This window comes from Mytilus californianus, unplaced genomic scaffold (assembly GCF_021869535.1).
Source record: "Mytilus californianus isolate M0D057914Y unplaced genomic scaffold, xbMytCali1.0.p SCAF_1, whole genome shotgun sequence".
NCBI lineage: Eukaryota > Metazoa > Mollusca > Bivalvia > Mytilida > Mytilidae > Mytilus > Mytilus californianus.
Window position 1 is genome coordinate 26,482,669 of NW_026262581.1, and position 13,448 is coordinate 26,496,116.

General features: G+C 23.4%; 1 protein-coding gene across 1 annotated transcript; it reads left to right on the forward strand.

Moving 5' to 3' along the window:
• The first annotated feature begins 11,496 nt into the window (after positions 1-11,496).
• LOC127718171 (claspin-like) lies at positions 11,497-12,706 on the forward strand. Its single transcript, XM_052224170.1, has 4 exons — positions 11,497-11,901; positions 12,008-12,121; positions 12,224-12,310; positions 12,701-12,706. Exons 1-4 carry the CDS (start codon positions 11,497-11,499, stop codon positions 12,704-12,706), a joined length of 612 nt encoding a protein of 203 aa, XP_052080130.1.
• Positions 12,707-13,448: the final 742 nt, after the last annotated feature.

A 13,448-nucleotide genomic window follows, 5' to 3' on the forward strand; every position in this document is an offset into this window, starting at 1 on the left:
ACCTTAGAAAACTTACATGCGGATCATATCAACTGAAACTTAGTCCAAGCTACATGCAAAGAGTACATGGATGGGGATAGCGATATTCTTATCTTTAAGGAGGACCGGGGTTTAATCCGTGTGAAAATGCAAAGCAGGCGTACATCATCAAATCAGTACATTTTGTGGATTAGATATACAGAATCTAATGTAGTTGCATGGTAAAGCAAGTGTCTTGTCGGTGCACGTGTCGTAGGTGTTTGTTCTCATATTGCTGCCGTTCTGTGGTATTTGGGTTATGCAAGACATAATGATCAATCTAAATATAGTGTTATAACACAGAAATAGGGCGAATTTTTAAAGGATGCTTACATTGTAGATCTGAGTGATTCAGAGACAGACGGCAGTATTATTGAAGGATAAGTGTGGTATGTATGTTGGTGGGTGTAATGGTACTGACGCATCCCCTGAACAGGGGACTTGCATAGGTAGCATCAATGGGCAAGTGGGGACTTTAACTCTACTAGGGACTTGAGTCAGGTCCCCACTACAGAAACCTTTTTATTGTCTTAAATATTGATCATATTTGGTCACAGAAAAACTTCCTGTGTCTAAAGCCGTAAAATATTGCAAAAAAGTCATGTTTCAGGGATTTACATTAACTTCAATGGTCATTTTCACAGTATTTGTTCATCACAGAACGACATTGGAGAAAATGGACAGAAGACGAAGAAAATGCTGTAGCTAGGCATTAAGGTATAAACCTATGAATGGTAAAAGTCCCTCAAAAGCATGAAGTTATTCCGGTTTTAAAGAAGGACCCGTCTTACATTCTAGAAGTTGGAAGGACATTAAAAATTATGTCTGCAACAAAACCAAAAAATTACGGAAAACCTTAAAGTAGGATGCTGTCGTGTTATTGTATTACATTGTGTCCACATTTTATTTAAGTTGAAGACTAAACAGAAGGGAAGAAAGATATATAATATGAATATTTAATCATTTAATGAAAAAATGTTTATCAAGGAGGCCCTCTTAATGTTTTTTTCAAAATTAAAAAGATGGTATACACAAACAATTATTATGATTAACAAAATATCATTTTCTCATTTGCTAAAAACAAACGGATTCTTCTTTGATAAAACATCATATTCACCACGGGAAACATCGTGGGAGGTTAATATAAGATTTGGAAAAACTAGCGTGTACCTAAACATAAAATAATCCAAGGCAACGTCAATGGCGTAGGTTTATCACATCATGCAAATTCTCTTCTACTTGTTTTCGATGTAATTTTTTTTTAATAAAATTTATTGGATATTTCAATTTTTAAACGTTATCAACTGCAAAAGCAATTGATATATTTGGTATAAAAACAAGGGGCAATTTTAAAAGTGTCTTGCGCAAATACTAGAAAACCTATGTCATATATAAAAAAACAGTTGTGGACTTTTGACACAGTGACTTTTGATATCAGTTGATACATATAGATTCTTACATTGATACCAGTGGATTATCGGATTTATCCAATCGAGATAGTTAAATTATCAATTTTAATGTCCGAGCCTCGGCGAGGACTTTAAAATTGATAATTTAACTATCGAGATTGGATAAATCCGATAATCCACGAGTAAATATGTAAGAATCTGTTTCTCTAATGATTAAAAAATGAATTTTCCTTTTTTGCTAAACTAAAATCCCCTTCGAGTGCCTTCTACTTTCCACAAAGTTGTCAATTTCATTAATACCTGTTAGCATATTTTGATTCATCCAGTGAGCTGATAAAGGTTGTGACCCTTAAACGCATCCAATCATCTTCTGAGATCACCGGCAACCACACGTTGATTAAATTTTTTTTTACAATGGGTTCGGAAAGGGATAAATTTCCATAGAATTAGAGAAAATGATTTATCAACCCCATGAGTTATCTCATTCACCCTCGACTATACAAACGGTTAAGTTAGCTGAAAAAAAAAACATGATGCACCGAAAAAAAAAACTAGATGGAAGAAACAGATAGCAGATGTCAAATGGTGCATGAACAGTAATCCAACAGTTTATGAAAAAAAATTATTTCAGTTCACTTCATCTTGATTTGAAATAATACATATTTTTTAACAAGAACATTTAGTAACATTATATATAATTTCATAGAAATGCATCTGGGATGACTGTAAAGTAATATTACCTGACTATGGAACCCCCGGAAGTAGAAAAAATCTCCTTCCTAGGGGGGTTCCATAGCTCAGGTAATATTACTTGAGTGTGTGTGTGTGTGTGTGTGTGTGTGTATATGTATTTGTGTATATGTATTTGTGTATGTATTTATTTATTTATTTATTTATTTATTTATTTATTTATTTTTAAATATAAAATAGACTCTGACGTGATTCGAACACGTACCTTCTGATAGAATCAGATGTGCTAACCAGTTGCACCACAGAGACTTTTTTTTTCTTTTTTCTTTTTTCTTTTTTCTTTTTTTTTATTTCTTTTTTTTTGAAACAAATAATAAATAATTCATATTTACATAAATATAATAATTTTATTAACAATCTTTTTTGAAACAAAAATAATAAATAATTCATATTTACAAAAATATAATAATTTTACATACAACTTTTTTAGACTTTTTTTTTCTTTTTTCTTTTTTCTTTTTTCTTTTTTTTTTATTTCTTTTTTTTTTGAAACAAATAATAAATAATTCATATTTACATAAATATAATAATTTTATTAACAATCTTTTTTGAAACAAAAATAATAAATAATTCATATTTACAAAAATATAAACTTTTTTAAATGTCAAAACTATAGTTAAGTTTCTTTTTCAATCCAAGGAATCTTCTTCTTCTATGTTTTTGACGACTCTGTAATTTATTTTTATTTTTATATACATTTTATCATTAAAATTATAATTATAAATAAAGACATAAATATATTTACACAAGGATTCGTAAACAAAATATAAATAACATTTATTATACATTGTCTTTTGTTCTTTATATAATTCTACAAAAAAAAAATGTTTTTAAATATTAACTTTATCCCAAAAAGTTTTAACAGAAGCATTTTTAAATTTCTTTAAATAAACATCTTGAATAATATTTTTTTTTATTTCCTCTTCAGTTAAATCATATTTTTCCATTTTTTTTTTTGTTTTATTAATTTTTCTTTTAATTGTAGGGCTTGTGACCTGTAAACATAATTTAAAATAAGTTTTTTTGTTTTAAATTAAGTTTAGCTGCATTATTTTTTTGTTTTTTTCTATTTTTTTGTTTTTTTTGTTTTTTTTTCTTTTTTTTCTTTTTTTTTCTTTTTTCTTTTTTTTTCTTTTTTTTTAATAACAATAAAAATAACAATAATTTTATTAACAACAATAAAAATAAAAATAACTTTTGTTTTTTAAAATAAAAATAACTTTTGTTTAAATTAAATTATTTTGAAATAAATATTGTAATAAGTTAATGAATTGGTAATATTCATTAAAATCTAAAGGAATTCCTTGTTTGGTAGGAAATAATTGTTCCGTATTTTCTGCTACTTGAAAAAATTGTCTAACATCCACACATCTGTAAGGTGTTTGTACTCCTAACATAATAAATTCTCCTAAATCTTGTAGATATTTAACCGGTTTTTCATTTCTAAAATCTGTAATACAACTAGTAACTGGATCTTGTAATTCTATTATTTTCTTTAGTTGACTTGGGTAAAGTTTTAAAGTATGTATGTTTTTTTGCAATTGTCTTATTAAACCTTTTTTACTTAAACGAAAACATGTTTTTTCACTTATACGATATATTACTTCAGTATCGTATACATAAGGTACATATTCAACTGTATTTATGTCTTTAGTAAAAAGACCTTGTTTTTCTTCTTCTGGAATTTTCATTTCAATATCTTCACTGTCAGTTGATTCTTCTTCTTCTCTTATATCTTTGTACATCAAAGGACTGTTTGAAGGTACTGAATTTATAAAAGGTGTTGCCAGTTGTTTTGTATGCTTTGCTAATTTATGTTGTTTTAAACGAAATTTTCTGGTATAATCTTTATCACATTCGTCACAATTAAAACGTAACTGTTTAACTACTGCTGAATGATCTTCCAAGGATACTTTATCTCCTACTAAGGGTGTAGACATCATCAAAAAAGTTTTTTTATATAATACTATTATATTTTTTTTAATTTTTTATATATAATTAAAGCGGACGTGATAGAAAGCACTTTTTACTGATTGGTTTAAAAACTTTTCACTGATTGGTTACTTAAAATACTTAATATGATTGGTCACTTAAAAAACATGTTCAATCCTTTTTTTCATTTATGGTCGTGTATTTTTTTCTCTTATTTTTATCCATTTTTTTATTTTTGGTTTTGTTGAATTTAAAAAAGGAAACGGTTTTTTAATAGGTAAATATAAACTAGGAACATTTTTTTCTTTAAGTTTTTTATAAAATATATTTAAACTCTTAGGCTTATTTTTTAAAACAAAGGGACTTGAAACATAACGTAAATAATCTAAAATATGTTCTTTTACATTACCATCCATATTAACTAAAAAATCCTCATCAATATAAAAATTATTATCCGAATGTTTTTGAATCCATCTTAATAAACCTTTTGCTTTTGTTCTATGTTGTTTTGGTAAATCCAGAATCAACTCATTTAAATTATCATCATTTTTACCTTGTATTTCCGTTATTTTAAAAGGGGTTGATTTATTTTTTTTATTTGTTTTTGTAGAAAATCCTTTATTTTGTAAACTGTCATATTCTTCCTTTGGAATTAAAATCATTTCTTTAACTGAATTCATAATAAAGGTTTTAAGAAATATTTAATAAAACTATTTTCTGTCAATTTTGAAAAATTTTTACGTATTATTTTAATTGAAGATTTAGCTAAAAATAAAATTTTTTCTTTATGTATTAATAAATTATTAATTTCTTTTTCTGTTAATTCTATATTATTTTCCTTATAATTTACGGCTATTTCTTTTAATAATAAAATTTGTTCATCTGTAATATCTTCTATATTTATTTTGTTTTTTATTAATTTACGATAAAAAGTAATACTGTTATAACTCAAGGCTTCGTACATTTAAATAATCCTTGTATCTCGTTTTTAATATTTTTTAATATTGTAAAAAAAAGCTTTATTTTATTATTAATTCTGGTGCTGGTATTTTCAATATTATTTCTATTTTTAATTCTATTTACAGTTTCTTTTAATTTGTTATTTTTTTCTTCTACCCCTATCACATTATATTTATAAGAAGTAATGGGTAAACTAATAGACATTTATTCTTTATATATGGTTAATTTTTCATTAGGAAAAATATTACTTCTTAATCTATATTCATCTATAGTACAAGGATTTAAATCTATTAATAAATATCCATATGATTTATTTTTAGTTGCTAAGTTATAAGCTTCCGTTAATTTATATGTTTTCTTAGGGTATATTTGGCTTGCTAATACTGTTATTTGTTTCGAATCTCTTAAATTTCTAAATAAAATCATATAGCACATTTGTCTATTTAATATTACTGAATATTTACCACTAGGATATAAACTTTGAGATAAAAAGAAAACACTTATATTTTTATGATGAGATACAGTGCAAAATAAATGTACCATTTCTTTTGAATTAACAATATCTAATAATAAATCATCTAATATTAATAAAGTATGTTTTTGGTTTAAAGACATTTTATTTAAATCTTCTAAATTTATTAGACCTTGATGAAAGGTTACATCTTTTTTGTATTGGTTAAAAACAGGTTGATAAACACTATAACAATATATAATTTTATTAGGATTTTTTTTAAATAATTGTTTTTTATATTTTACAAGTTTAAACATAAAAGTTGTTTTTCCTGTTTGAGTTGAACCTGCTAAATAACATGTACATGGAGATCTAAATTTAAACATGTTTAAGTTAATTGATTATATTTAGTTACTACACGTTCTTTTGTAATTTCAAACATATTTTCAAAATATCCTACTATATATAGTAAATATTCAGTAGCTGTTTGTGTATGTAATTTTATTTCTAAAGATATTTTTTCTTGTTTTTTTAAATTTATATGTTTTTCTGTTAAATGTGGTTTCAAAATAAAAGAATATAAAGGAGCTTCTTCGTCACTTGTTGTTTCTTTTAAATTAACTAATTTTATATTATTTTTTTTTATATCATATTCATTTTTCATAATTTGTGCTAATATTAGAGAATTTTCTCTATTTTTTGTATCATATCTTTTTGTATCTCCATCTTTTAAAAGTCCATTTATATATAAATTTATTTCACTTATGTTCATATTTTGATATGCAAAAGGATTTTTTGCAGTATCATTAGTAATATCTTCTGTTTTAACACAAAATATAAATAAATATTTTGGACAATAATCAAAAATATTAAAAATGTTAATTAAACTTGTAGCATTTGGTACTACTTGTGTTTTTGTATAAAAATCATGTGAACAATATATAGCAGGTTGTTTTATCATTTCCGTTTCTAAAGCTAATTGTACAGGATCATGTATTTTAACCATTGCAGCATTAAATTCTAAATTAGCTATTTTTATCAGAGGATGTACAGTTCCCTCTTCAAAAAATATAAATTTTTCATTATTTAAATGTAAACGTATTTCAATATTTAAATTAGAAGGTAAATATTTGTTTACAAAAAAAAATGGAGAATATAACGGTCCATAAAAATGTGTCGTTTTATTTATAAGTAATTTTTTAACTGGATCGTTAGAATCCCAAGCACTGTTATTATAACCATAAAATCCTGTACTATCATCTGTGTTTTTACCTCCTGTAATCATTTTTTGAATATAACTTTCTATATGAAAATACGGACTAGTAGTTGTTAATAAAGTTCCATTAATATAAATTTCACATTGTTTAAAAAAAGTATTCAAAGGAAAATCAATTACTGATACTTTATCTCCTGCAACTACAGATGTTGTAATCTATTTCAAGCATGTTATCAAAATAACCTATAATAAAAATAACATTATCTTCCCTTAATGCCTCGGTAAAAGTAATATCTAATGTAAATAAACCGTTTTTTTTCTCTAAGAAATGATCCATATTAGGTAATATTGAAAAGGTTAATATATATTCATTTCCGCTTGAACTTTTGTCATAATTAGAAAATGGAGAATACTGATTTTTATAATGTTCAAAATCATATGTTAAATTATTTAAAATTTTTCCATTTATATACATTTTTAAAGCTTTTATAATTTTAGTATTTAATCTAAAAGAATCTTTTTCTTGATTGTCTTTATAATGTTCGCCTTTTACAACAAAAATATTTATTAATTTAGGTACTTCTCCTTGAAATATATCTTGATATATATAATTTCTTAATCCTTTATTACAAAAAACAGTTCTGGTAATAGGATTTTTATAACAATAAACAGCATTATTTTTAAGTAAATGATTTTCTATATTTAAAACTACATCACCATGTATTCTTACTCTTTTAACATGAAAAATAGGATTTTTTACTAATAAATTAAAAGTATGTTGACCTTCTTTATATAAAATTTTATCTTTATTATTTAATCTTACTTTTAATTTTAATCGTACTTGAGATAATAAATATTTATTAATGTCAAAAAATCCTAAATTTAATTTATCTGCTAAAGTTGTAAATTTTTCATTTTTACTATTGTCTATAATATCTTTACAAGTATGATATCTGTTATCACCTCCTAAATTATCACTATTAACAGCTTTATTTAAATAACTATTTGTAAAAGGTAATGTTAATTTATTTGTTTGTAAAGTATATTGGGCATCTGTAACATAATTTTCTATTATTTGTCCATTTAAGCTAACTGCTATTTCAGAAATTAAAGTTTCTAAAGGGTTATCAGCTACCCAAACTACATCTGAAGTTTCAATTTTTTCATATGTTCCATTTTTAACTTTAACTATTTTTACATCTATTGTCATATAACAATTATTTAAATCTATATAATTTTCATTACCTAATATATCAAAAATTAAGGTATCTTCTAATTTAGGAGTTTCTGTTTTTGTAGCTATTGATTCATAAAATTCCTGTTCAATTGCTATATTATTTTGATGACAATCAAAAAATTGTAAAACTTGAGGAAGAGAGGTTTCAAGAAAGTTTTCATTTAACAAAGTTGCCATTATAGGTTTTTTTATTTTTTTTATATTGTAAAATAATATTATAGTTGTTTTATTTATATAGATTCTAGAGGTTCATTTCTTAGGTTTATTTCTTTTGTTTTCTTTTTTTAGCAAGTTTTCTGAATTTTGCCATTCTAATTGCAAATTGTTTTTTTTGAAGTTTTGTTAAAGTTCTTTTCATTTTTCTAATTTTCCTTTTTCTATTTTTCCTAGCTTTTTTATATTTTTTAGTATGATGCGAAGCCATTATTAATATTATTAATATTATTTATATTTTTTTTATTTATATAGATTATTATAAGGCTAAAATAATTTCTTTTTTTTTAATTTTCTTTTTTGTTCTTGAATTCTTTTTTGTATTTTTTTTGTTTTTATTTTTTCATAAGCCTTATCAAATAATTTAGCTCTTTTATATAATTTATTTTGAGGTAATGTTTGTTTTCTTTTGTTTATTCTATCTCTATCCACGAAACTTTGAAGTTTTTTACTTCTTTCTAAATCATTATTCCCAAAAGAATTCCAACGTTCTTTACGTTCATTATTTAATACTTCTTGTATACGTGATTCACACATTGTATCTAATACAGGTGCACCTTTTTTTTTTACTTCTTTTACTTTTTCTATTATTTCTGAAGCTTGATTTTTATATTCTATACCTTTTTTAATAAAATTTCCTATTTTTTTACCTTTTTCTAATAAATTACTCCAATTTGTAGTTGTTATTACTTTACCTATTTTACTAAAAGCACTCATATTTTACGTAAATGTAAAACTAAATGAATTTCTTGATTTTTTTGAGGATTTTTGTTTTGTTTTGATAATATCTTTTTTTCAATTCCTTCAGTCCAAAAATGTAATGTTTGTAATCCTTTGTAACTTATAGGATAATATATAACAGGATATATTGATAATAAAATACCGTTAAAAGGTCCTGTGTATAAACAATGCTGTTTTTTTTATTTAAAAATGAAGTACTATTAATAAAATCACAACTTATTATTAAATCTGTAATTCTTGTAGAGGTAGAAACATGTATTGATAATAAAGCAACTTCCCAACTTTCGTCTAAATCTAAAGGTTCTTTAAAATGATATCTAAAATCTGATACAGTATTATAATCTGTATACTGTTCTTGCAAATTATTTACGGTAATAAACATAATAATATATATATATTTTTAATTAACATTTATTTATACATAATCTTCAGGCAATTTTTTTTATTTTAATGTATTTTGAATTTCTTTTTTATTTAATACTTTTTTAATTAATTTATTCCAAGGTATAATACTTGCTAATACACTTCCAAGAGTCATTGCAATTTTAGCTAAAGGTAAACCCATATTTTAATGCCAAACGTATTTTATTCCGTTTTTTCTTATTACAACTTTTTTCCAATCTTTAAGTGTGTGTACATATGCAGCTTGTTTAGGAGTATAATATCCTAATTCAGATATATCGTGTTTTGGTCTTTTTTTAATTAATTTTTCCCAAGGTAGAAATTTAGTTATAGCAGATGCTGCAACGCCTAACAAAGGTACTATAACTTCCATAAAGTTATAATTTTATTTTATTAATTTCTATATGTTTAGTTTTTTTTATTTATAGAATTTAATAGAGTTAATTTAAATCTATTAACAAATGTATTTCTAAAGGTCTTATTATTTCTTTATTTTTTTCATTAATATTATAAATTGATAAGGTAAATCTTATTTTATCTATACTATTTCCATTTCCAACAGAATAATAATAATGATTTCTATCATATTCTATATCTTTATTTCTTAAAATTGTACCTGGTTTATAAAGAAAATAAGCTATGGGTTCAAAGGGTATTTTATCACAATTTATAATTACTAACCAGATTTGATTTTGTTGTGTAATTTGAGGTATAATTTGTTGTTTAATATAAAATTCTCTTAAGGCTAATCTATGAAAACTATTACTTAATATAGGTTTTTTAAAAATATGTTCTGAAACATATTCTTTTATAAATTCTTTGTATTCTTCTACGTATTCTGTTTGAATATAACGAAAATTATTGACTTTAAATAACATTTCTTTTTTAAATTAAAAAAATTAAAATGTAATTTATGGTATTTATAGATTTTTATAGTTAATTATCAAAATCTATTATCATATGTATTTCTATAGGAGTTTTTATTTCTTTATACTGTTCATTAATATTATATGCTGATAAGGTAAAATATAAATCCTTTATAAGATTTCCATTTCCGATAGAATGATAATAATTATGTTTTTTAATTTTTTTATTTAAGTTTTTTAAATCTTTTTTTAATTTATTTTCTTTTTTTATTTTTATTTTTATTATTATATTTCTTTCTCTATTATATTTTCTAATAAAAAAATCAATTTCATTTTCTTTAGTTAAATCTTTAGGAGCAAATCCATATAAAGAAGGATGTATTCTACTGTTATAAGCTTTAATTACATCATCTAATACATGTATATATTTATAATTTAATTTTGAATGAAAATAACGAAATAATATATTTTTTAATTTACTAATAAAAGATTCTGCAAAAGCAGCTTTATAATTACTAGTTGAACCTATTGAAATAATATTTTTGTCTTTACATAATTTTTGAAATGAAGCATTTAAAAATTCAGAACCTCTATCTGTTCTTAATATTACTGGAGAATCACCATATTCATTTAAAATTTCTTTAAAAGCTTTTGTAACACTATAACCTGTTTTATTTTTTAAAGTTTTGACAAATACATATCTTGAAAAAACATCTATTATTATTAATATAAAAGTAACATCATCATTTTCTTCTTTAATATTAAATACATCCATTAAATCTCCATCCCACATATAATTTATACCCTTCACAATTATTTTATTTGTTTTAACTTTACGACTAACTTTTCTTCTCACACTATAAGAATCTTGATCTTGAAGCCATGCTTGAATTTTTTTTTTACCTATTTTAAATTTATTATCTTTTAAAACATATTTATATAAATCACGTAAACCTGAAAAACCAGCAACATTTTTAGTATCATACCATATTTTTTTTAAATAATCTTTATAACTCATTTTTTTTATTTTACAGAAAATGGATATTTTAACAAAAGCATATATACGATGCAAACCAACTTATCAAAATCAAATAAATGAAATTCAGGATTATATTACTTTTTTAAGAGTTGTATACGTTATTCATCAAAACAATGATTTTTCATATGGAAAACAAATAACAGTTGTGTGCTTGTGTGAAGATTTATATAGAAAATTTAATCAAAATAAATATTTAAAGTTTTTGGAAGAATATAAAGAAATGTTAACAAATAATAATGTAAATTATTTGTAGTTTGAAAATATGAATCCAAACGTAGAAGAAGTTTTTATCGTAGAAGACAATATTGATTTAGTTGAAGAAGTAGTTATTGATTTAGGAGAAGAAGTAGAAGTAAATATGAACCCCAACGTAGAAGAAGTAGAAGAAGTAGATTTAACAAGAGAAGAAGGAGAAGAAGAAATAGAAGAAATAGATTTAACAAGAGAAGAAGGAGAAGAAGAAATAGAAGAAATAGAAAGAAAAGAAGAAGAAGAAGAACTCCCATATAACATGCTCATGTATGTGTCTGATTTGTGTGCAGTTACAGATGAGGAGTTAATGCAAATTATTATTCCTGATGAAGAATTAGATGGTATGGGAGAAGATGAAGTTATGAAGAAGTTTGGAGAAGAATGGAGTGATGAGGATTTAAAAACACCACAGAATGTAAGTATATTTTTATTTTAAAACGCAAACGAAATAGACCAATCATATAGTAATAAAAAACTCGTTCTTTTTATATAAATTAAATGATTTTATTTTTATTTTTTAGAATAATACACAACAAGACTTAGTAATGCCTGCAATAAAAGAAAAAGGAAAGGGGAAAGGAAAGGGAAAAAGAACCAGAAAAGAATCAAATATAGATGAAATAGATGAAGATGATGTAAGTAAAAAATTTTAATTAATTTTAAATTTAAAAAAAAAATTTTTGATTCAATTTTAAATTTTAAAAATTTTTTGATTCAATTTTTTTTTATTTTATTAGATTCCTTCAACTTCAACTGTAGCCATTAGTAATACGGGTAATAGATATGCTGAAAATGATAGCGATGACGAATTAGATGAGCTTAGCGTAAGTTTATTATAGAAATATTAATTTATTATTTTTTTATTTTCCAGTACACATTACAAAAAAAAGATGAAAGAAATTTTGCGAAAGGAACAATCATAGAAACAAATTATAATTTGAAATTTGGAGATAGTTGGAATGATAAGACCATTTTAAAAGCAAATGAAAAAATAAAAAACATATTTGACAATATTTTAAATAATGAAAAAAAAAAACACAAAAAACATGATTTAATTAAAATAATTCTTAGACATCCGGATTTAAATAATGATATTATAATAGTACCACAACCTCTTTCTTCAATTTCTTCAGATTTTATTTTTAATGAAATTGAAAGAGTTTTAAATTCTTATCAAGAAATGCAAATAAATAAAGATATGGATATAACTATAGGTATAGTAAATATACCCCAAGGTTCTAAATATAAAAATGTAATAAATTTTAAAAGATATTTACCAAATAAAAAATCAATAATTGAAATTAAAAATAAAGATAATAGTTGTGGTTATAGAAGTATTGTAGTAGGTTTAGCAAAAATATGTCAAACATCTTTAGAAGATTATAATTTAAAAAAAAATAAAGATTTAACAACCTTTGATAATTTATTAGTTAATAAAATATGTAATTATGGGTTTTATAAAAAATTATTATGTCAAAATATAAAAAATAAACAAAAAAGAAATCATTTAAAAAACACTACTGAAGAACTATGTAAAAAAGTATCTCATGATATTACAACACCTTTAAATATAGCAGATATATCTAAATTTGAAGATTTTTTAAAAGTTAATATTAATGTTTTAAAAAATACTATAGGTAATAAATTTATATATACAAGAAATGATTATTCACAATCTATTTTTTTATATTTACATGATGAACATTATGATACAATAATTTCCATGACAGGTTTTTTTAAATCAAATTATTTTTGTAATCAATGTAAACAACCTTATTCTCACAAAACAAAACATAATTGTAAAGAAAATTGTAACATATGTTTAACTAATTGTGGAGAAATTATTAATGAAATCTTATTCCGGGGGTTTCATAGTCAGGTAATATTACTTACTGTAGCATTAAAATATTGATTGAATACAGAAAGGAACACGCTCGTAAATTCAAAGAGGGTAGAATTACC